The sequence below is a fragment of the Dysidea avara genome, chromosome 12, assembly GCF_963678975.1.
Source record: "Dysidea avara chromosome 12, odDysAvar1.4, whole genome shotgun sequence".
Classification (NCBI taxonomy): Eukaryota; Metazoa; Porifera; class Demospongiae; order Dictyoceratida; family Dysideidae; genus Dysidea; species Dysidea avara.
The window spans coordinates 1,153,632-1,178,933 of NC_089283.1; the positions used below are offsets into that span (position 1 = coordinate 1,153,632).

Consider the following 25,302-nt stretch of genomic DNA (forward strand, 5'->3'; position numbering starts at 1 on the left):
TACAAATAAAGCTTTTAATATCTCACAAGAAACACAAACAATTTAGACACTGTAGCTATGTAATTTAATTACACGATAACTACCACACATCATACACATGAACTATTATCAATTTCTTTCTACTTGAATTCCCATTTCCAATTTTCCTAGCAGTTTCCATTTTCACTGTTGAAATAATAAACCACTTGCCACAAATCAGATCAATATATAATATAGTAACTGTAGTTCATGAATTACCCTTGCTGACAAGTGTGAACAACACATGGAAATAAGTACAGGCATATTGAATATCACAATGTTAAAAGCCACAAAAAAAATATTGTCGCTACACATCACTAAAACGACCATCCCAAATTGAAATTTCATTTAAAGAATACTCCGAAATATGCAGAATTTTATCTATAGACTTTCCTGGTTTTTCAGGAAATTCTGCTCTGTACTACATATTTCCTGATCCCAGGAAATTTTAGTGTTCTTCCAGTGATATTAATGTTACTACGTATCTAGTAATAGTGAAGCAATGTCCCTACTACTTGTTGTACCATGTTACAAATTATGATGAGGTTAGTGTGACATAACTATACAATATTAACTGACAGTCAACAAGGTGGGTGGCTTGTTCTTCACATTACTGGTCACAGTTCCTGGTTTACGTTTAGCTGGACTAGCCATCAGCTACAGGAGGTCACCAGTTATTACAGCTATTGTAGTAATCATACCAGACACTTACCCTCTTATCAGTTCTTGTCCTAGCATGATAGAAGGCCTGTGTGTTGTTATCATTATTGAGTAAATGAGCCTGAACTTTATCAAACAACTCCTGATTGCTCTCCACAGCCTATAACAATAACATAATATTGAGGTTCATGTGGCTTAAGTGTATCCTTAAGTTACCATTAACTATCACATAGTTAATAACTGATTGTACCTGAGGTATATTTTCACTTGGTTGTTCAGTGTCACCAAGGTAACATTGTTTATACCATGAGTCAAACTCTTCCATCATTTTACGACGTGACTGGTCCACTTTATGCTGACAAAATTGTATCTCTCTTTTCACACTTGTCAGATTATCATACAGTGACCGATACTGCTGCTTCATCTACAGACACAATGACAAGAACTGTACACTACAAGTTATTACAATACCTTCTTTAGTTCTACAATAGCAGTGTATTCTTCTTCATCCATCACAACCTCTCCATTATCAGTAACAAGATCACCAGTTGTCTCTAGTCTCTTCCTACTCTTCTCCTCCACTTGTGTTCTCAACTGATCAATCTGCTTCTTTGTCTCATTAACACTCTTTGATAGTTCAATTGAGGACTTCTTCCGTGTTTGGAGCTTTTCTGTACAAGTATGGCAACATGTGTCACTAATGTCTCAACAGAGGGCAATATGGTAGTGTAACAAACAATCCATAAATATTTTGTTCTACATTAAGAACATATGAACATTCTATTAAGAGTATTTGTACTCAAGACAGCGTTTGTAAAGCAGAACTTCTCACAAGTTTCATGAACATTCTTTTAGAGTACATTGCTGTACGTCGTGTAACAACAGCTAGTATACTTAGGTATGTACCCAGATTGTACAACATTTTACCAGTGGACATGTGATCCCTAATTCAGTCATGGGTATAGAGAATAAATGTTCACTATATAGTATATCTGCAGGTGTTGACATTTCATTACTTTTTACAAGTATGTCTTTGACCAATTTTGACTTGTACCTGTTCGCTTAGAGCAAATGGTGCCCTCTACTATATAAAGCTGAAATCCTGTCTGTCTGTCTGTAATACAGCTAACTCCCGAAGAGTAGCACCAATTGACCCTGGATTTGTTGTATAATAATTACCATCAAGCTGGCACCAAGGAGTTCATTAATAGAAATTTCTAGCATGTTCTGTTTGCTGTACAGTGCCGAAAATTTGCCATTATTGCAAGTTTGTAACCAACTTTTCGAACACAGCTACTTCTCACTACATGGAGTAGCGATTGCAGCCATACACCGTTTGTCTCAGTAAAATTCACACCCTTTGGTGTAATTTACACAGTAGTTTCTACTGCTAGGGTTTCACGTTTTCTGACACGTGCCATGCCCACATTTCATCAGTACTTAACTTCAAACTCTACAAGCCTTCTCAATAGTGTATCCTACAGTAGAATCATCTTTATAACTAATGAACTAGCCTTACAATTTGGCAAGAAGGCACAACAGACCAAACATAATTTAATGGAAAAACATGGTTACCTTGAAGTCACGATGTCAGACGCGTGTGATGTGCTGAAGTAGTCTAAACAGTGTGCTATGATGGAAAGCAGTTTCTGTGTTTTTAGAATGGTACGTAAATAGGTGGATCACACCAAAGTAGAAGAGTAACAATTAGGCATCTCTGCCTGGAGTGACGTCCATTTTGCATCCACCATACCAAACAACACAAACTCGTGATTGATGAGGCTTGATACTGGCCAACAGGAATATGAACTCTGGTGAAGGGTAAGAACAGTGCAGGCCAGAACTGAATACAGTTTTGAGTGAGCGAAGGACAATTAAACAGAACCAAATGTAACTTTGAAAATTGACAAACCCCTACTTACTGAGAAGGGTAGAGACTATGAGTGAGGGGAACTGGAACTACATATGCTAGAACTTAAGAGCATTACAGCTGGTAGGATGAATATTAAAGCCAATAATTTGCATGTGGCACAGCAGAATAAGAAATCTGGAGAAGGACAGTAACAGTGCAAAACTGAAGTGGATAGATAGAAACACAGCTTTGAGTGAACGGGATAATGGGACAAAGGAATCCATGAATACTGACACACAGCTACCTGGAGTGATAGAGACTAGGAGTGAGGGGAACTGAATCACTATAAATCCCAAGAGAATTGCAGTTGCCATGATGGAAGTTCAATGCCAATAGTTCACACATGGGTGCAGCAGATGGATAACAGTGGAAAACAACAGTTATTTGCTGGCCAGCCCTTAGTCTACCTGATCATATGATCAGCATGGCAACTTTAATTCAACTACACTGTGTATTCAACTGATCAGTGACTAGAAAACTTCGTTTTTCTTTTAATATAGATTTCATTGCAATTTATCACTCAGAAGCATTTTTGGCTGCTCTGAAGACCCTTTTGGGCTTGTTTCATAGCTAACCAATATTGTATGAAGTATTGTGAGCCTTGTTTCCGGTCAGTATTTTTTAGAGAAAGTGCAAAAACCTTCATGATCCCTAATATACAGTACTACCATACTGTATGGTAAGCATTTTCTATTTCACCAAGTATATACCAACAATGTACTGTTAGTTCACCTTTACTCTCCATTAACACTTGGTTTATGTTCACTCCTCTGGTCTTCTTGAACTCTTCAAAAGCTTCTTGTGGTGGAGGAGGAGTACTGGGCTTGTCCTTCTTGTCCCCTAACATTTCAGGACTACCTGACCTGCTACTAGCCCTAGCTTGCTCCAGTGAATGTTGACTGATCTCCCCAGATGATGTGAGGGGTCCACCAACTGCTAAACCTTCTGGTGGTTTATAACTACTACACCAGAATGGGATATGTGAGGTAACCGGTCTGTGCGTGTGCGTGCGTGCGTGCGTGTGTGTGTGTGCATGTGAACCATACTTGCATGACAATATGACATGTTTAGTCCACATGTGTTCTAGTGTACAGTTAACTACCTTGTTTTCTTCTGCTGTTTACTCTTAATCTTCTTAGTAGCAACAACAGGTGATACATTCTGTTTGACTGATAATGGAGCCTGCCATAATCAATTAACACTACAATTAATTACACATATACACTATCACTTACCACTCCAATACCAAACCCTTGTCCATCAGTATCCCCAACTAGCTCACTGTCACCTTCATTGGAGGGTTGTGTGACTATGTTAGTTGCTCTGCTCTGTATCATGACACGAGGGAAAGGATTACAATCATCATGGTATAGTAGAGAGGTAAACAAAACAGACATGTGATGTACAATGACATTACATGTAGTGTGTACACATAGTAGTAGCATGTGTGTGTGCGTGTACGTGCGAGCGTGCGTGTGTGTGTGTGTGTGTGTGTGTGATCTGTGCAGACAAGTTAAGATTACAATGTGACTCGCTGAGTGAAAACTCAACTTGTTTGTATAATACTGTTATTAAGATTAAAAATACATAGGGTAAGAAACAAGTGCTACATAAATAATTTCCCTAGTGTTTTAATTGCTTCAGTAAACCATCACAGGAAGACCTGAATTGAATTTGCCTCTTCATTGAGAGTAAGAATATTTTTGTTTCATTTCTGTAAAGCAAATGTGAGTTGTGTGTACATTGCGGTAAAACGTAACTTTATTGTAGCTGATTCTAAGCACGAACAGCCTTGGGTGTATTTAGGCCAAAAAATATACCTGTATTTTTTTCCTGTATATTTTTCCTGTATAGGCACTGTACAAATCAATTGTTTTACTCTTCTTGTTGTCTATGGCTGTAACTCCAAAAGCATCTACCAGATAAGGCTGAAACTTTAACAGCCCGTTGGTGTTTCAACAAGTCATAAAATGAAGTTCAAACAAAATACAAACAAGTCAGGTTTTTGCTCAACTGGTTACATATGATAATGGAAAAGTTTCTGTTGCAGCAAATAATGATGTGAGAGTAGTATGTGAAGATCGAGTACCAAAGAACATTCAACAGAGAAAGTGATAAGAAAAGACACAAATGTGTTGCTGAGAGGTAGAAGCCAGTTTCTCAACAAAAGGGAGCTGTTCACTGTGACAAATGGTTTTATAGCATTGGTGGATTTTCAGTGCACAACTGTAGACCAGATACCTAGAATCTTGTTCCTAAGCTTTCCCCTTAGCTTGGGGTTGCATAACCGTTTTTACCGGCAGCAAACAGAAGGAAGGAAAGTGTGTGTGTTTGAATTAGGGAGGGTTAGAATGTATAGGGGCTAATCCGAGCTACTGTACAGCAGATGGCACAACACAGTTGGATGAGGAATACAACAAACACACTTCCTCACCTTAGTATTACCCTTAGAGGACACCCTGGGTACAGTAGTAGTTGCTGTAGGGGGTACACCAGATGAAGAGGACTGGACTGGAGTTGACTGTCTCATCTCTGCCACTGACTGAAGTCTCTCCTCCATTTCTGCCTCCATGTTCCTACACAACACTCTCTAATAGAACAGTCATCTACATTACACTACTAACTGTATAGTGGCCTTGAACTGAGCAAATGTCTCCTTGATCTGACGTACATTGATGATCTAGAGAAACAAAATTGTGCAAAATTTTAAAATTATAACTAATTAATCCATATCCTTAGCCTTAATGCAAAAGATTATCAGTAGGGATCGTCCCAAAAATTTCATGTGCTTCCCAAAATTCCACCTTTTTAAAATCACCCTAGAGGCATCTTATGTGATGAAAATCACCTTTATGGAATAGTACTAGTCCATAATATGTGACCGGACCTGCAAAAATAGGGCATGTGGGCACATAAAAATTACCTAGTTTTTCACACTTTCATGATCGAGTCATAATGTTGAATTCCATTATTGCTTGGCCTTGAATATTTCAGCACTTGTTCAATATTTAGTTGGTTTTAGAATACAAGTTACAGAATGAAAATATTCTATCCCAGTACCGAGATATGAGATGCTATGTGACAAGGTGTAGTTTGTGTCCACATGCCCTGTTTTCGCAGGCCCAGTCACATATAGCATTAAATATAACAAAAACTTACAGGTGACCGGATATAGAATTTTTTTTGAAAAATTGCTAAAATTAGTCTCACTGCCTGACTGATATCACAGTCACAAGGCCAGAGGCCAAACTAAGCCACAATAGCAAACTCACCAGTGGGATGTGCCTTTGGGGTTCTGATGAGTGCAGGCCTCCTGCGTCTTTTATCTTCAATCAGGCTGCTTGTCTTCTTCATTCAATGAAACCATATTGAGGCATTAATTTTCTATATCAACACTTTCTTTCAGCAGCATATTTAGACACCACAGAATTATTTCAAACTGGATTTCAGAGACGCTTCAGTCCTGGCGCTACTATAAGAGGTATACTAGCTAGATATCTGCAACTTGGCAATTGGAATCCTGTTTGCTATAGGTTCGCAACCACACACATCAAATAAAGATCTAGGTGGACTAATAGTGATAGAGTATGGAGACCACACTTCTTAACAATCCAGTTATTTACTTAACAGCAAACAAGATGGCCTCACCCCTTATTGGTCTAGCGGACTAAGATACTCTAATACAACGGCCATGTGTGATATTCTAATAGAACAGTCACAAGTTGCACTGTAGCTAGCTGTACTACAATAAAAAAAAACAAACTAGTATTTCAAGAGATGAGTGATGGTAGCTCAGTAGGAGAAAGTCCTACTTTGGCTATAACAATAATATTGCTTTGTTCAATGGACTTTCCCACCAAGCCATGTTGTAACACCATCATTCATCTCTTGTTTCACTACTTTTTATTGCATAGATCCCTACTTCATTTTAAATTAATTAAAATACTAGTGACATTGAATTAGTAGACAAATTTCTGCTGACAAATTAAATACAAGAGAGGACAGTTACAGTACAATAAATACATACTAGGTGATGACACAAAATGTTCTGGTTAAAGGCAACAATACACTACAAATGTGTAGGATTATAATTTACCTCAATTTCAGTGAGGGTCCCATCAAGATATTGTCTCACTTGTCGTTGAATGTCTTCCTTCTCTCCTTCAGTGAATGGCTCATAACTGACACTGGCTCTGTTAGCCTGTAGTAATTATAAAACATGATGACATCTCTTCACAGGGTTAATGATGGAGTGATGGTTGTTATGATACTAGACTCTGAGATATTTTTAAAAAATTGGTACATGTGTGGTTTTCAACACTCAGTATCTTTCTTCAACAAATAAGTGGGCAAGTCATCTTTAAGTAGCACATATCACCATTGTTTACAGTCTGTAATGGTAGCTCTGTGAAGTAATGTATTTTAGTTTTTATTTATTTATTAAGGCTTTACAGCACAAGTGCTGAAGGTCTGTAGGTCACCTGAAGGTCTGTAGGTCACCTGGTCCTACAGCCTGTTCAAAGTTGTTACAGAAAATGTGTTTGAAAAGGTGGAGAAAGGAGAAAAATCCATGACTGGACCTAGGCAGCCTTGAACCTGCAGCCATCCAATTAACACTCGAGCACTTACAGGAGTCTGTCAGGCGGTCAGGTTCATGTGTGACACAATTTTTAAATGTAGTAGCCATTCGTCTGGTTCCGGATGCCAACTTATACAGGCTATTCGTCCAGCACTCACCCATCATAACTCAAGTATCAAGCACACCAGTTGTATGGGTAAGTTTTTGATGAGTTTGAGGTGAGCTAGGGTTGGAGCTAGTGAAGCAAGTGTCCTGGCAAAGCTGAGGCAACTCTAGCTCGCCTCAAACTCACCAAACTTAGCTCCATACAGATGCTGAAAGACATCATTATGCTACAGGCAAATGTAAGGTTAGTGTTAGGGTCGGGTTCAGCTTTGATTTCTTCGTCATCCAGTCTTCCTACCATATACAGGTTACATATTGTATCACACTATATGTAAGATAGAAAAGTAAGAGAGACTAGAAGCTAGCAGCGGTAGCACAGTTGGTAACACACTCGCCTTTCACAATGGTTGTCCAGCTTCAAGCCCTAGAAATTTTTTGCCAACCTTTTTGTCTGTTTTTTTTTAAATTTTTTTTATTTTTATGAACCAGATAAATAGCTTAAACGGAAGTGAATTCCACAGTGTTATATCCTTATACACTAAATCAATATATCATTATCACCTTACCAATACATCATGCATTGCTAACTCCTGCCTGAGGGCATCAAGTTCCCTCTCATATTGCTGTACCAACAACTGTGTGCAGGAAAGTGTTAGAATACAATACTATTACAAAAGTGCAATCTCACCACAGGATCTTGTAGCACATTTTGGACTGGCTCATTGGAAACACACATCATTCGAGAAGCAAATCTTAATGTTGATATCTACAGGAGCAATTGTAAAGTGTATAATTATTACCAAGTGTTCTGAGAAAGAAAACTTTTAAACAAAGCACAAACATGTCTATAGCAGCCACAAACAATGTTCACATGATCACTAGAACAGTGTCCCCCACTAGTACGACAAGGGATACATGTCCAAAAACATTGTATATGACTTACATTACCCCTTCCCTCATTGTATTCCACTTACTGTCTCTTCCATTTGTGCAACCTCTCCCCAGATGTTAGCAATCATCAATGTGTGACAGTTCCCACCTACAACAGTCATCAAAATAGTGTGTGTTGTATTAGAGCATTTCTCTGACCCAGGGAGTCCTTGAGGAGGTGAGTCAGTTTTGACTGACGATAAGGAATGTGGTCCCTCCTCTTATCAGCCAATGCTATTATCACCTAATGATTGGAAAGTTATAAGACTGGACTGGTCACACATACACCACAACACAACTCACTTGTTCAAGGAATGACAAAGACTTGTTAATGTAGAGTGCTTCTCTCTCTGTACTACCAGTTGACTAAATGTAGCCAATCACAAGTTGTTATTAAATGTTGAACATTACACTTACATGTGTCTTGTTCAGTCGTTCTGACCCAGCTAAGTCAACCAAGTTGATTTTGGAGACCGTGTACTGAGCACTGGACTTCGTACGAGAACGTGACTGAGTGAGATGACATGTTAATAACAGTATGAGATGTGTATAGGTACCCACCTCAATGTGAATGGTGAATACACAGTGTGATCTTGATGAGTTTGTGTTGAGTGAGTGAGCACCAATAACTCTATTAGTCTCCCCCTGTATGGAATATAGTGTAATACACTATCAGTCCTATAGTACAAGACCTAGTTACAGTGTTTGTGTAACTTAAGCATTAAATAACCTGTACTAAAGTGTACGGTATACGTGATCGTCTCAGCAAAACCCCACCGATAGTATGTACAAGTTGAGCTGGATCATGAAAAATAGCTATAAAAAGTGGATTTTTTTCAAGAGAATTAACATTTCAGCCAACCAGATGATTAGTGGTGACAACCATCAACAGACATGTGTGGTTCGGTTCTAAGTAGATATTGCACTTTCATGGCTTCCCATATGAAATGTATGGTGGAAATTTTGATTGACCGTAAATAATTTGAATGAAAACATTTCGGTACTATAATACAAATGAGCCAAATTTCAAGAGCTATGTGATTGCATCCACGAGATATTAAATGTTTTTGAGGATTCAGCTCAACACATACATTCTGTAGTTTGCACAAGCATGTTTAGAGAAAAATGAAATTTAATATTATGCATGCTACAAAGAAACAAATATGTAAGTTTTACGGAGTCGTTACCCAGAGAAGGAAGGCTCAAATCAGTTAAAACTATACACCATCTTATTCACCTGCTCATGGAGAAACAGAAGATCTTTCTATAGCCCCAACGGTATGCGTGTCATGTGTGTTTGTTTACAATGTGGTAGACATTAATAAGATTGTCATCATTTCTTCAATAAAACTGTCTTCATATGTATAATTATGTGAAAGTGACTACAGGGCTAAAAGTTGATTTTCAAATCCATGATGAACATTAAGCCAAATCCCAATGCTGTAGGATAATGCAAACTGAGGTTATGGCTGCAAATGTAAGTATAAAGGCTATACAAATTGATTTCCTTCCTCTTCCTACTGTCTAGTGCTATAATTCCAAAACTACTTATCACAATAGGCTGAAACATTGATCCATTCCTTGGACCATAGAGACAATGCTGATAAAATAAAGTAGTGTGAACTAAACAGGTTTCAGTCTCATATATGTGATCTGCTGAGCTAAAAACCAGTCAATAAAGGGTAAAAACACACATGTACATTAACAAAAATTGCAAAAGGTTTAATCTCATTGGTACATATTGAAACAAAACTCAAACAATACAACCTATACACCATCGGATTCACCTGTTCGTGGACAGTAAGAAAATAAGTATTTATGATGATGTACAGTACAGAGGAAAACTTTGGCGGGGATAAACTTTGGTAAATAGCAAGCTAAATTGCATTTGGCGAATAAAAGCTCAATGCTTAGCTATGAAGATGCTAATCTCAGGCACTACGAGTAATTGGCGGGTAAAACTTTGGTGAATTTGTAGCAGATCGCCAAATTCGCCAACGTTTCCCCCCGCCAAAGTTTCCCTCTATATGGTAACACAAATAAAGTTTATTGTCATCATTTCTTTGTTGGAATGGCCTTGTATTTTGTCCACATGGAATGGAACGAGTTATGATTGATTAATCAAGTATCTTCAACTTATTATTGCTGCTATATATTGCTCTTCCTACTATCTAGCACCACAACTACAAGACTATCCAATGAAATTACTCCTTTGTTACAAAGAAGCAATTCATTGCTTAACAACATAGTTGGCATTTTCTTCAGTATTTAACTGCTAAACTTAATATTATAGTACATATCAAAAATATTGACCAGAAAACAGCCTCACAAAAATATCATGTTTATAATTTTCCAGATTGACTGCAGAGGCACTTCTTGTACTGTTCCTTCATTTGTAATAATGTGTAACAGGCAGCATTGGAAGCTTCATTTAAAATTTTATTCTCAGATGATAAACGTTTTATTTGGTGCTTTGATTCATGTAGTAGCTGGTGAGAAAATCATTGGATGATCGGACAAACAGTGTTTTCTGCAATATATAAAGATTTAGAAGTATATACTTCAAACTTCAGTGAACTTCATATCTAACTCTAACTACAAATGAACCTGTATAACAGTGGAAACTTGATCAATTATCACTTGTTATCCAAACTATCGGTTAACCAACGATGGAATTATTAGATTAGTGATTGTTGTATTAGAGTAGTTAAACACATGAATTATATTAAATTGATCCACACAACTTGTAACAATGCACTTTTCAGATTTATGAACATCAAGTGGTCTCCAGATGTTCCACTGTATGAACAAACCAAGTGGCCTGAAGAAGCCATAGCTTTCTAGGATTTACGTACTCAAGAATACATGTCTGGATTATGTAGGCATCCTCAAGTGTCAACATTAACAGGTTCTGGCAGTCTAAACCCTTCTCAGTACATTACCCTAGTATTGGTAACTGCAGTAAGTGCTACTGTTACATGATATGTTAACACTATCATCTTAGATTAACACACAGATTAGCACAAGTGATGATCAAAAGTTTGATATCCACATAATGTACATACCTCAAACAACATATTCAGAGCTTCTTCCTCATTCTCAGCCAGTCTAATACTGAGTCCCTTCACATACACTAGCCCCTTATTATCCTATAATTACACTAATACAGTATACAACATACTCGTTAGTGTTCACCTCTGCAATGACAAGAGGATTAGATGTTGATGGGGTATGGTCATCAGGTAGTGTGGCCAGTAAGTCATACATCATCTCATTGTATATCTCCACATATGATATGGACACTTTGATAGAACTCTCCTGTCTATTACGTGCCTCTTGAAACACCTAATGTGTTAACAAACTAACTAACCAATGACCAATAGTAAACCCATACTACCCTCAACACAGGCAAAGTGGAGGATTAGTCATAAGGTCCTATTATCGGGCCTTATATAGTAACTCCTCTTAAGACACCCCTGAATTGAGTACAGCCTCTATGCCCCAAATTGATAGTGTATAGTGTTTTATGAACCCCTGAATAAAGGACACCTCTTTATGACAAACATAATAAATTCCCCAATGGTGTCTGTCTTAGAGGAGTTCCACTCTATTTCAATACGTCATGTGATAAAAATAATGAAAATTTTTGTATAACTCTGAGATACCATGTGGCTAGGGACAACAAATTATGACAACCACTTTGCCTGGGTTTATTATGATGGGATCATTTCACTGGCACACAGCTCTGTACTATGTAGTACTGGGGGCCAATACAATAATACTAGGTGCATACTTGTGCGATAGTTCTGGGGATAATTCCTCTCAGTCGATAGTTACTGGTATCACCGGTCATTGTGAATGTCTTACCAGCTCCAGTCTGACCATATGCCATAATGGTAGCTACCAGGCAACCATAGTAACAATACATCCCATAGTTACAGTCATCTCACCATTATATCCCTCCATTGCTCCGGTCACTGCCTCTCTTCCGACCACTTCAAACGTGTCGTCCTGACTAGTATTGTGTAGTACCCCGTCCATCTTGAAGTTCCAGTCTGCGAGTATTATGGAGACTAACAAACCTCACTAAAGGACGCTACTTACCCAACACTTGGTTGTTAATATATCCTTGTTCTTCATTGCGTGAACAATGTACACAAACGGCCTATACGTGCAAATAGAACACCTTATTTAAACCGCTCGCTACCTTGTTGTCCGGTAAGAGCTCGAGTTTATCGTAAGCGAAATACGGAGTCGGTCTGGTCCTCACAAACACTCTAACTCGCTTATTTTTCTGCGGCAACTGCCTCAGGTCCGCCATTTTAGTTTAGTGAAAATACGTTACCATAGTTACAGAAAATAACTTTAAATCCAAGGAAGAGTTACAAATAATAAATACACACACAAGTAGAGCACTGCTTATAAAAATGTACACTTCTATATAATAATAATAATGATAACTGTGACAGTTTATTTTATCAGGTCTGACTGAGTACTATTAGCTGGTTAACAAACTGAACTACTGACTCAACTGGTTGTTCTGAACTGTCCAATTCAGCAAATAATAGACACATGTATGTTGACTGTTCCATTGGTCTGTGTACAAACCCAAAACACCTAGGGGAAGAAACAGTAAACAATTACACACACCTGCTCGGTTGAAAGTGATGATTTACATACCTTGCATTGTGTACTGATATTATTTTGTCCTTGTATTTCACGTTGGAAAAATCCCATCTAAGTAGATGTTATATAAAAATGACAGTAAAATAAAACTCATTTTATGCTTACCTCGTGTCACTGGCATCCACTGCACAAAATGATACACTCTTGATGGGATAATGTCGTTTAACAAACATGCTAGCAAAACAAATATAAATACATGGGTCACTCCCTCACACAAATAGTGGTTCATTACCCATTCACAATATCAGTAATTATAATGCCATTCTTGGTAGCCTTAAAGTTGACAATATTTGTTGTGTTTAGTTGTAGTGCTTTAAATTGTTGTACAGCTGAGGACAGTAGGGCAGCACTACCAGGACCTGCTACATCCACACCACCGACATAGACCAGGTCACAAGCTATATGCATACACAAACAGTGACACACTATGGAGGGAGTGCACGACATACTACTTACCCGCTCCAGATGTTAACAGCGACTGACTTAAGTTACCAGAGCCAACGTGACCCAAGTCATGAGATGGTAGAACTAGTTTGCAAGGTAGACATAGTTTATCATTGCAGTGTCCAGTAATAAATGCTACCAGTGTTACTGTAAGGGGAGAAACACCAGGAATTGTGCATGTGTGTAGTGAGTTGTACACTCACTGAATGGCTTCTCATTCCAGCCCTGTAGTTTGATGCCCATTGGGTAGGCTGAGTCTGGCTGGAGTAGGAAGTGCTTCACACACATGTCACTAGTGACTTGAAAGTCTGTGTTGACCACAACATGTAAATGTCATATATACTATACTGTACACAAACAGTACATAATGTACATCACATGCACACACACACACAAGTACACACACACAAGTACACACACACAAGTACACACACACAAGTACACACACACAAGTACACACACACAAGTACACACACACACACACACACACACACACACACACACACACACACACACACACGCACGCACGCACGCACGCACGCACGCACTACACACACACCTGGTGGAACTTTCAATTTACGTCTAATGATAATTTCAGACACTTTGATAGTCAAGGCATATCCTCTCATAACAGATTGACTGTCCCGGACGATAAATGACCCTGGCTCAGCATGACTGATAATGTCCACTGCTTCCTCCCTCGTGTAGTTAGGCTTGTACCAGTATTGTTCTAGCTCTTTAACCTCTGTATGTGTGTAGAGTAGGACATGATTTAGTGTGTACAGTGAGTACCCACTACCCAGTCACCTCAAAGCACCTGATCTATTAACTGCATTAGGCAGGATACATTTGGGGTTTATCAAGTTGACTGGTTTAGACAGGTGACCTTATTACACAGGTGACCTTATTACACAGATGGCTACATTAGACAGGTCACTTTGTACACAAATGACACATTGGGGATTATCAAGATGACTGGTTTAAACGACCTTACATTACTCAAATCACAATAACTTACCATTCTCTGACACTTCTCTTGATTCAGGTTCCCTGGGAGAAATCGGGCGAGGTTCTTTCCTGGGCATTGGAGGAGATCGTGGATGGGCAGGTACCCCTGATGGTTTAGTGAATGGTTTAGCTGCAACATTAGCAGATCCTAATAGCCAACAATAACAATTATAAGTAATCTACAAGTGCTATCCTTACCATTTCTGTCATGTATTTTTCCTGATGGTTTCCGATAGGGGGCGGGTGGTATCAATGGCTTCTTTGTGCCATGGGGCATGTGGGAGATTGGTCGTTGATTCCTAGGAGCCACGACCGGTGGTTCTGACTCTCTCACACGATTACCTGTACCAGCAACACTGCTATGGCTGCGTCGCACAGGAGTACGTGTTTTCTCTGGCTGAACTGAGTGACGTAATTCTAACAGATGTTTACTACCTCCACTGATCTTCATGGGTGGTTCTTCAAATGATTTAAAGCGAGTTGGTGGTGATGGTCTTGATGGTGCAGCTAATTTCTTGTGATCATCTGCAGCCTTTGCCTTTACAATATCTGGCTTTTTAGTTTCTGGTTTACTGGAGTGTTCTTGTGACGTAGCTGGTGTCCATGAGTCCTGAAGGAAAGAGTCGACTGATGTAGATGCTAAATTGACACCATCTAGTTTGAACACTGCAAGAGATTTTGTCTTGTCATCATCAGAAATGGCAGACGAGTGAATGTGGCTCAGCTTAGTATTACTACTGCTGCTACTGCTAAATGGGTTCTTGATGAGGTTCTTGAATTGTCTGCCTTTGCTTGACTTGCGTTCACGTAGTATGGGCTGAAGTGGCTCTGGTGAACCAGTATTGTTCTCTTTGTGTTCGTCGTGATGTGGTTGATGTTGCTGTGCAGCTAAATCTTCAATGACTTCTTGATTGTAATAATCCCCGCAAGATGTATCCTGTAAGTTACATAGTTACATGACAGTTCCCTTTAGGATACAATGTGACATACACACCCCCCCCCCCCCACACACACACACAGAGGTCTCCCTAAAGTAGTAATTTACCTTCAAGTTGGTAGGACTGTGCGATGGCTCAGTGTTGATATAGTTATTTGTATCAGGAACAGCTGACAAGCCATTTTGTTGCTGCTGTTTCTTTTTTTCATCAAGAAACTTAACTACTTCTTCAACATCTTCAATCTCTGAGTACGTGTCCCCTTTAGACAGAACCTTACCATTAGACTTCTGTTGCAGCTGTTGTTGTTGTGTTTTGTTTTCATCAGTATCGTGATTAATATAATCATGTGTCTCTATAGAGAAGTCACTATTTATGTCAGTGATTCCTTCAATGTAGATTTTGTTACTGTCCTCTTCAGCTCGTTTCACTTCACCAACGAACACTTGTCCGGAGTTGATGTCTTCAAGATTACTGTAGTCCATCATTGGAGGTGCCTGAGCATCCTGCTGGCCCCCGCCACCCAAGAGGCTAAGGGCAACCGCTTCCGGGTCATCTTCCACACTTTGTTCCAATTCAGAACGTTGTTGTTCTTGTTGTTGTTTCCATTTAACAGTCACCCACATGTCATCGTCCACAGCACTCTCTCTTCGCTTGTTTGGCTCCAACTCGGGTCGCCGATCAATGGATATTTCACTGTAAGACTGTTGAGCTTGGTCAGGTTTATTGACATTAATATCCGACAGTTTAGTGTAGCTGGAACCCTTTGGCATCTTTGTACTAGCTGACAATGGCTTCTTTCTTGTCGGCTTGTTCACTGTAGTATAGAGGTCTTCCTTGGGACCAGGAAACCGCTCCAGTGACAGTGACCGCCGCCGCATTGGTTTTATTGGAGATGGTAAATCAGGCATGCCTAAGAATAGAACAGTAATTGAGTAGCACATCAAGGTGTCCTGATTTTCCAGGTCAGTTTATGTACTAATAGACACTTTGGGACATTAACCAAGTGTCTGGATTATGTAGGTGTTTGCTTACCACTGTCAAATCCAGACAGAAAGTCTTCATACGAGTTCCTCTTCAATTCAGGGTCCAATTCAGGGTCTAATTCAGCAGTGAGATCATCTGACCCTAGTAGTGACCGTCTCACCAGATCTATTATTACATCATAATGACATTATTGGCTAATTATAGTAACATACCTGGTATTTTCTTATCAACATCGCCCTTGTATGGTGAAAATATGAACTCCACTTTAGTTGCATTGGGAAAACGCTTGTCTACATGAACAAAAGGCAATGATCATTGACAACATATGTGAGTAAAATGATTTAGCCAATCATGTAAAATTAATTTTAAACAGTACAATTAAGTACAATTAAATGCTATTTTCAGTACAAACAACTTCAGTTCCTTTAAAAAATCAACTCAAACATTTAATTGAGCTCCACAAAAAAATTGGCACACCAAAAATAAGTCTCTACCTTTAAAGGCATCATCAAGTTCTTGTTTAGAGAAGGAGATGGCATAATCCTGTACCACGCTGGAATGGAACTGAACACGGAATATGGAATCTGAGTTGGTTGCCGTCCTCTTGTGGAAACACTTAAATAACAGTTCACCCTTGACAGTAACACCTCCGTCAAGTGTTATCCTGATCCTATCTGAGCCAGGTGGACCATTGCTGGGAAACAACCAATCACATAATTATAAGAATGCATCATATTAATGGCAGAAAACATGGGGGGGCTGTGTAATGTATGAATAATAAACGTGTGCTTCTTTGACTTACCTTTAGAAAAGCCAGATCTTACAATTTTATGTACAAGCCATAATCTACGCATAATTTCCTTTGATGTCTAGAGGTTTAATGAGGGTACTAAATCCAATAGAAACCTGTGGCAGGATTACTAACTAGTTAGTAATGTGTGGTCTAGCTTGTGGTTGTTCACTACATCAATCAAACAAAAATTGGTAAAGCCAAATACACAATAGCCTTACTGTTAGCTTACTTTCTGGACAAGACACGGCCGATGCACTAGTGCCACAAGTTACAGTGTGGCGCTGAAACTTTCTCCGAGCGAAGCAAGTACAGAAAGAGGAAAGAAATTAGCAAACTGTAGCTGTTGGTACACTCTTCGAGTTGATAGTGTCTTCTAAACTACTTAGAACGAGCCGACACACCGCTTCAGTATAGTTACTGTACACCATGCTGCAATGTTAGTGTGGCGCTGACACAATTAATAACTCGAAGGGTATCTCTTGATGCTAGCAGCCATTTTGCCACTTGCTATAGCTTACTTTCTGGACTAGATAAATGTCACTGGCACTCGTCCAGGCATAGTATAGCTACTATGGTGTAGCACTGACGCCTGGAAGGGTAAATCTCGATGCTAGTACCCACAGTGCCATTTTCTCTTGATCTTTCTTTGCCTGCTTTGCTCAGAAAAATTTTATAAACTACTTGGAACGAGCTAACATCGGTTTCTACGCTATTTAGTGCCCCTCTGACGATGTGGGCTCAGCTACCCACAATTAATTACCCCAACCTGCGGCCTTGGTAAATAATTTGTGGGTAGCATCATCAGGCCACTAAATCGCGTAGAAACCTTGTCGGCTTGTTCTAACTATAACTTAAGTTTTACCCTATATACATTAGCCACACCCCTAACTTACTGTAATCTTGTTGTATGCACCAGCGTCATTTCCTGGTAGACCTTGAGGTAGGGCCGACACCCACCCTTGCCATCAAAATCAGGACAGCCGTGAATGATCACATGATTTAGCACTATTGGCCTACAAGTGGATCACGTGAGACACATGCCACACCCACTACACACATTAACTCACTTTGCATTAGTGGATATCTTTCCACTGAGTAAATCACTGAAGTAGTACACATACCTGTAGAGAACAAGATAGTTCATTTTGTTGTGTAATGTCATTACTTACTTTCTCTGTGAAGGTTGCGTGACTCCTCCCAACTTGCGATCATAAAACCTCTTCATGGCAAACCGATCCAGGGCGTCCTCAGCACTAACAACACACACGAACACACCTTCATGTACATCATAACACCAGTAGAATTGCTCAAATAATACTAGTTCACACTAAACAGTGAAGCAAGGATTAGCCATGGCACTATGTGATTGCACTTTTGAATTTGAATAGCAAAAAATAAATAAATTTATTGAAGGCAAAAATTTCTTATAGACATGTCTACTGGAACACCTGTATACAAGACATTAGAATAATTCTGATACAGCTCTTGTTTTAAAGTCACTAAAGTCAACTTTATTGAAAAGAAATAGCTAACTTATTGTCGTTGAAAAATTTCCACTCTCAGACACAGCTGTGGCTGGACATTATGTAATTACTAATAGTAATAAGGTATAGCCAATCATGTAAACAACAGGTTGTAAACATGATGATGTAATGTTTACACTACTACATAACATGTTATACCAAATATGCATGGTTACTACCGTTAGAGTTTGACACAGATCGTCATTCAATATCAAATTGTACAATCTATCTTGACCTTCTCAACGACACATTGTCCCTAGCTAACAAGCATAACTCTTATGTACATGTATGTGCTAAACATTAGTACGAGAGCTGCAGAGGAAACTGCTCAATACTCATAATCCCTATAGTATATAATATAACCAAACATGGTTGCTAGCAAACTTACTGATTGTAAAATACTAGGATGGATATATAATTTGTACAATAGAATATCTGGTTATGTGTCATGTGCCAATGTCGAATCACTTCAACATTTTTTTAGATGAATGACGTGTGATCAACACCCCTGGTACATCTTTTAACCCTTTAACCCAAACATCACTATAGTGGCTCTAAATAAACAGTCATGAACAAACCTCTGTAACATCCGCATACTTCAATGTACGGAGATGGGGTAACGTTTAATGGAATTCTTGATGAATAAGCTTTCGAATGATATACAAGTTTTAGGAATTAGGCGAAGGGGAAGATCATCAATATCGAGAGGATCAATACGCATAATTCTTCAAAATGTTGATGCCCATACACTCCACATACTTTAGTGCACGGACTTGATATAAAATTTACCACATTGTGCCCAGTAAGATGGCAGCTAGTTGTTTTTTAGTTTGCAAAGGTTTTCTACAACTGTATAAAAATTGTCATTCCAAGGCTGTTGGCAGTGCTCAGGTCTCCAGACGAGTGTGATAGTCTTTGAAAAGGTTTGGCAACAAACGGAGGTCAATTCTATCTAACAAAGGTGAGCGATTCAGGTGATACAGGGCTAAAACTAACTATGTTGTGAAGTGCTTTTTCATGTTTACAAATTTCCCAGGGGCCAAAATCATAGCAAAAAAAATGATACATTTTTAGAGGCAATGATCACACTATTAGAAAATCATGTGATCTATGACATCATAACCATGTGATGTCACTACCTAATATGGCAGTCCTATAAATACTATTATAGACACACAGTACCATATCAGGAGACACTCACCTATCACACACTGCAGTGTAATGCATAAAGGCTGATATGACACATCCCGTCCTGCCCTTGCCACCCTATGTGAGATCATGTGACATCTTGTGATACAGTGAGACATACAAGACAGACTAACTGACCTTACAATGTACCACAGCTACATGACTGGAATCAGAGTCCAGCCAAGACTTCATTGACTTGCAAATGCTACAATGTTATTGTTGCTAAGGTGTCGTCACTGCATAGCAACACAATGCTAACCTTGACAATCTCTCAAGTGAAGGTGCTAAGTGATCCGGCCAACCAAAATCGAGTACCTGCAACAAGAATCCATACCAGTAACAAACAATAACCAAATGATACAAATAATCACATTCACCAAAAAATGTGCTCCAAAATAGATGAGGCACAGAGGAGGTCGGCAGCACTGTAAGCGTTATTTTAAAATATTACCTTAATTGTATATTTTGGCTTGAAATTTCACACAAGTCTCAATAGTTGTAATACAAAACTAGCAAATGGTGGGGGTGACAGGAGGTGGTTGATATACGGATTGTCATTCTTATAGACATTAAGGTAATGTAGTTTGTTTTGTAAAAACCATAGATTTCGAGGTGAAAATTATATAACTCCATTTGACACGTACCTTCTAGCAAAAACAGGGTATGTATATTCTTGTAAACAAAACAATGATGCCACACTTTGCTATACATACAGTGTATTCCACACATTTTATTTCATCTCAGAATAATATCAACTTTAAATTTACATAATTCATTTCTAAAGGCGGTTATCGCTGCCGACCTCCTCTGGATGGGGCATAGCAGGTTATTTCTTTCTGTTTGCTCATTGATAGTTTGTTCATAAGCAAAAAAAAGTGAATCATCTGTTTCAACATAGCTAGCGACTACCAGACATGGGGCCAAGTACATTTAAAAGTACTTAAGTAAAGTACAAGTACTTTTGAATTTTCCAAGTACAAGTACAAGTACTCCTGCAGCAATCAAGATAGTACTTAAGTAAAGTACAAGTACATGCTGGAAGTACTTAAGTAAAGTACAAGTACATTTTGCTGTAGTAAAATATACACTGTATTCAGTGTATTGTAGTATGTAAGTGTGCCTAGAGGGGTTGATACTTGATACTTTCAGGTTTTTGTCAACCATTCTCTCTCTTAAACTCTTAAAATGCACTGCCTTAAACAGCAGCATTGTTTTTGTTTGCTAGAAAGCTATGACATCATTAATCATGGCAACATGATACATAGTATGGTTGGGGAAGGCAGTAGAAGAATCGCAAGTAGTTGTAAATTGCACCTTCATACAATTTTGTTATTCTCATTGTACACCACTGTGTACAAACTATACGTACAATACAAGTACTTAAAAGTACTTTAAGTACTCAAGTACATACAAGTACATAGTGAAGTACTTGAGTATAAGTGTATGTTAGATACCCACTTGAGGTTTTTTAGTAGGGTTGACAACCCGAGGGCGCGGTTTGGTCACTGAGGCGTGGCATTAATTAGTGACCGAGGCGCAGCCGAGGTTACTAATTAATGCCCGCCGAGGTGCCAAACCAAGCACGAGGGTTTCAACCCTACTAAAAAACGACAGTGGGTATCTAACCTATTTAGAAAGCAGCTCGTTACCAGCACTGACAAAAGAAGCACAGAGTCACGCTAGGTAAGGTCCTTTACAGCGTGTTTGTTTCTGCCGCCGGCTTAGTGGCCAGGTTAGTGTTGTTTTAGTAGCTGTTATTTAGGTCCAAGGCTTGTTTACTAGCTAATACAAGCTGGCCACGAAGCGACAAGCTTTATTAGCTACAACGCGACAAGCTGTATTACAACTGGCCATGAAGCGACAAGCTTATTACAACTGATGCCACGAAGTGACAAGCTTTATTATCTACAACGCGACAAGCTTTATTACAACTGATGCCACGAAGCGACAAGCTTTATTAGCTACAACGCGACAAGCTGTATTACAACTGGCCATGAAGCGACAAGCTTTATTACAACTGATGCCACGAAGCGACAAGCTTTATAACAGCTGGCCACGAAGCTACAGGCTTTTATAACTGGCCACAGAGTGACAAATGTTACAAACAGGTGCAATAGCATAGCTGAAGTGTGTTGATGGTATAATGGCGACAGTGCTGACAAGCAGACGAACGCAAATGTGCTTGCTGTAAACTTGCAACACCAGTAGTTTGATGGCTAGCAAGTTGTGAATGTGAACATTGTTGGGGTAACTGTGATATGCATCGAGCAGCTGGCTTGCTTGGTTCAATGGCTAGATTGGTCAAGTGCTGGTATGGCTGATGAAAGTAAAAACCCAACTCTCACTAACCATACAACCACTAATTAAATCAGTGACATAGAAAACTCTTTGAAGTGTTGCTGAATTTACCATAACAGTCTCACGTGACAAGAGGTCTCTAAATGAAACTTAGAGCCCTCACCTCAGGTTTCTAAGTGGTATTAATAACCTCATTAACTGTGTCAACATCAAAGAGAATTATTCATGTTGCTTTCTAAGTACAAGTACACTGGGGAAATTAAGAAAGTATTTAAGTAAAGTACAAGTACTTTCAAATTTGTACTTAGTGTACTTAAGTATAAGTACTCATGTACTTGGCCCCATGTCTGGCGACTACTAGAGCCAACGAGTCAAGTTTTTTCTTTCTTTTAAAGATTAAGACAAAGTTTCAAAGTACATAAACTGACTTGGAAAATCAGGACACCTTGACAATCAGGATGGTTGTTCCCAAGGAGTCCATATTACACCGGAACCTGTTAATGTGGATACTTGAGGACACCTACATAATCCAGACACTTAGTTAAGGTCCCAAAGTATCCCTTAGTACAAAAACTGACCTGGTAAATCAGGACACTTTGATAATCAGGACACCTTGATAATCAGGACACCATTGGTTGGTCCTAAAGTGTCCATATTTAACTGGTTCCAGTGTATACATTGTATGAATACAATCAACTCACCACATGCTACACACGAATATTTGCTAATAGGTGACCCATCAGTGCTCCATACCAGATTTGAATGGAACCTTTCCAATCATTTCTAAGGAATGTTTGGCTGAAAATTCATGGATTTCTGCATTCCTTGCCATAAACAAGACGCAATGAAACTCTTAATAACCGGCTGGTAATTTTGCTTAGCGCATTTTTACAGTTACACAATAAAATTGCATGTTTTCTTTCAGAGAAAATTATACTAACAAAAAAATAGTTACACAATGCTCACGGAATACAGGATATAACACACTACACAAACGCACGCACGCACACACCCACACATACACCTGTACACAAACACACTACACAACACACACACATACTACACAACACAACACAATACACACACACATACTTATATTCACTACATACACACAAACCTGATTATTAAACTTTGATATATCATAACTTCGCTCGGACAAATTAAAGATCTATACAACATGACATAACACACAGATGGACAGATGCACTGCATACCATGTAGTTATCTTGGTGTTTTGTTTTTAACATCTTAGCGACATCTTTCATGTCATTACGATAAGTTGTCTCCAGACCAGTAGCTGGGAATGACATAGCTGAATGGAAGAAGAGAAGAAAACACAAAGAGGATATTTTAGTGATGTTAACATACAGTAACACCTTTCTATTTCCCTATGGATTGGTCAGCCCATCCCAAGGTGTCCATATAAATATATTTCACAAGCGTTCACCACTAGTTACATGGAAATCAAATCACCCGACCACATTCCAAGTTTGTTCCAGGCCACTGCTATATCTACGTGTATGCAATAGCCAATGAAATTACCAATATAAAATTCAAATCTCAAGTTTCATTTGCTATTTGTTGAACAGTACAGAGCACACAACACTTCAAAAGATCTCCACATATAACTACACCTACACACCCACACCAGGTACACTGGGATCCATACAATAAGGTAATGATACAAACTGTACACTTCATATATGGAGGATACATGTAATCAACTATTACAATATGTTAACGGATTAAACAATTTTAACAAGTAGTGTAGTTGAGTTTCTTAATACTTGATAATCAGGACATGGTCCCATTTGTATTAGTGTACACACATTTAGACCCCTGAAATCAGGACACCTCACTAATAAATATCAAACAGCACACACGCACACTACACACATGCGCTCTTACCAATAATTTTTTCAGTGATATAGGTGAGGTCAAGATCAACATCATCATCAACATATCGTCCACGACCTCTACACAAAACCACAACATCACATTATAAAATAAAGCTAACCAAAATGTACACACATTGCCTTACTTAGCAACACGATGTTTGACTCTGTTCTTTAACCCTTTAGCTGGCTTGGGTGCCTAAGGCAAGAGAAATGACATAACACACTACACTGTAATATGTAACACCCAACAGTTTTAGCACAGACATAATAGGGAACACAACAATCTCTCAAAACACAATTCAGACTGGAACATGTTGTGTGTAAGTCAACAGTTTAAACTAATTACATTGGCCTGTACTGTATTCAGAAATATACAGATGTGGATAAATGCCTTAGATTTCCTGATTACCCAAGTAGGGTTAAGTGATAAATGCGAACCCCATCTTACAACAGGAGTGTCAAGGTGTCCTGACTTTCCATATGTACTAAGAGATACTTTGGGACCTTAACTAGTGTCTGGATTACTGTATGTAGGCATCTTCAAGTGTCCACATTAACAGACTTGTAACTTTAGATTAAATTATAAATATCACACAAGTAGCCAAGCTACACAACAAGCACGTGTGTGCTCTATTAAATACATACAAATTGTAACACACTAATATTATAGTGTTGTTAGTCACTGAGCCATTACAGTAGTGCATGACATGATCATGATAGTGACCAACAAGATGCCTTATATGGTACAAGACATGATCGACAAGCCCACCAGGGTTAATATGCATACAATGTGTGTGAGTGTGTGTATGTATAAACAATACTATTATTGAGTGTAATAAGTGTGCTTTTAGCAATGAACACAACAAAAATGTTCTTGGATCGTAATTTTAGCTAGATACATACGTCTACTAGTACTGCCGGAAATTTCCAGGGACAAAATCTTCAATTCTGTGAGTGGCGAAGGCTTTGTGAAATGTAAATGTTTGAGGATACCTGTATCAGTGGTGAGTTGTGGCAGCAGCAAAACGTCTTGATTTTCCAGATTTAAAAATGTCAAATTACTATCAACTCATAGAGTACTATTACTATTAGGCAGGTGTGCAATAATCGTTGTAAGAATCAGCAAGCAAAATACACATTATCGAATATGATTGTATACTGTTCTAACAATGTGTAATGAGAACCTGTAATATATTATACACAATACAAATCTGTATTTCTGTGACATCTTAATGTACACATTGGTATGTGGACACTGTGTCCTGATTATCAAGGTGTCCTGTTTTTCCAGGTCAGTTTATGTGCTAAGGGATACTTTGGGACCTTAACTAAGTGTCT

The 25,302-nt window shown here is 38.7% G+C and overlaps 2 protein-coding genes across 5 annotated transcripts in view; both read right to left on the reverse strand.

Moving 5' to 3' along the window:
• On the reverse strand, positions 1-12,552 carry LOC136241815 (kinesin-like protein KIF9). Of its 3 annotated transcripts, XM_066033141.1 has the most exons (24): positions 12,412-12,552; positions 12,309-12,369; positions 12,155-12,259; positions 11,998-12,104; positions 11,400-11,549; positions 11,270-11,353; positions 8,766-8,849; positions 8,622-8,714; positions 8,508-8,570; positions 8,364-8,448; positions 8,249-8,313; positions 7,963-8,040; positions 7,841-7,909; positions 6,687-6,791; positions 5,215-5,270; positions 5,025-5,166; positions 3,826-3,918; positions 3,693-3,772; positions 3,323-3,552; positions 1,150-1,349; positions 929-1,102; positions 731-838; positions 598-675; positions 1-165 (listed from the first exon to the last, which is right to left on the reverse strand). In XM_066033141.1, the coding sequence occupies exons 1-24, from the start codon at positions 12,523-12,525 to the stop codon at positions 163-165; spliced, it is 2,427 nt and encodes an 808-aa protein (XP_065889213.1). In that variant the 5' UTR covers positions 12,526-12,552; the 3' UTR covers positions 1-162. The 3 variants fall into 3 exon arrangements, with proteins under 3 accessions (XP_065889213.1, XP_065889212.1, XP_065889211.1); XM_066033140.1 differs by lacking the exon at positions 1-165 and having other exon boundaries at positions 270-675; positions 3,323-3,549; XM_066033139.1 differs by lacking the exon at positions 1-165 and having other exon boundaries at positions 271-675.
• Positions 12,542-25,302, reverse strand: part of LOC136241814 (tensin-2-like) — a 16,128-nt gene continuing 3,367 nt past the window's right edge. For both annotated transcript variants that reach the window (XM_066033137.1, XM_066033138.1), the window contains exons 5-27: positions 24,108-24,160; positions 23,975-24,042; positions 23,281-23,378; positions 23,184-23,234; positions 20,028-20,083; positions 19,907-19,973; positions 19,782-19,846; positions 18,227-18,310; positions 18,125-18,178; positions 17,951-18,070; positions 16,759-16,958; positions 16,477-16,554; positions 16,313-16,429; positions 15,388-16,190; positions 14,541-15,279; positions 14,353-14,490; positions 13,894-14,079; positions 13,538-13,642; positions 13,347-13,481; positions 13,123-13,288; positions 12,996-13,064; positions 12,885-12,941; positions 12,542-12,821 (exon numbers count right to left, since the gene is read on the reverse strand). In XM_066033137.1, the coding sequence (XP_065889209.1) occupies positions 12,683-12,821; positions 12,885-12,941; positions 12,996-13,064; positions 13,123-13,288; positions 13,347-13,481; positions 13,538-13,642; positions 13,894-14,079; positions 14,353-14,490; positions 14,541-15,279; positions 15,388-16,190; positions 16,313-16,429; positions 16,477-16,554; positions 16,759-16,958; positions 17,951-18,070; positions 18,125-18,178; positions 18,227-18,310; positions 19,782-19,846; positions 19,907-19,973; positions 20,028-20,083; positions 23,184-23,234; positions 23,281-23,378; positions 23,975-24,042; positions 24,108-24,160 (3,648 nt within the window). In that variant the 3' untranslated portion in view covers positions 12,542-12,682. The remainder of the gene's footprint in view (positions 12,822-12,884; positions 12,942-12,995; positions 13,065-13,122; positions 13,289-13,346; positions 13,482-13,537; positions 13,643-13,893; positions 14,080-14,352; positions 14,491-14,540; positions 15,280-15,387; positions 16,191-16,312; positions 16,430-16,476; positions 16,555-16,758; positions 16,959-17,950; positions 18,071-18,124; positions 18,179-18,226; positions 18,311-19,781; positions 19,847-19,906; positions 19,974-20,027; positions 20,084-23,183; positions 23,235-23,280; positions 23,379-23,974; positions 24,043-24,107; positions 24,161-25,302) is intronic.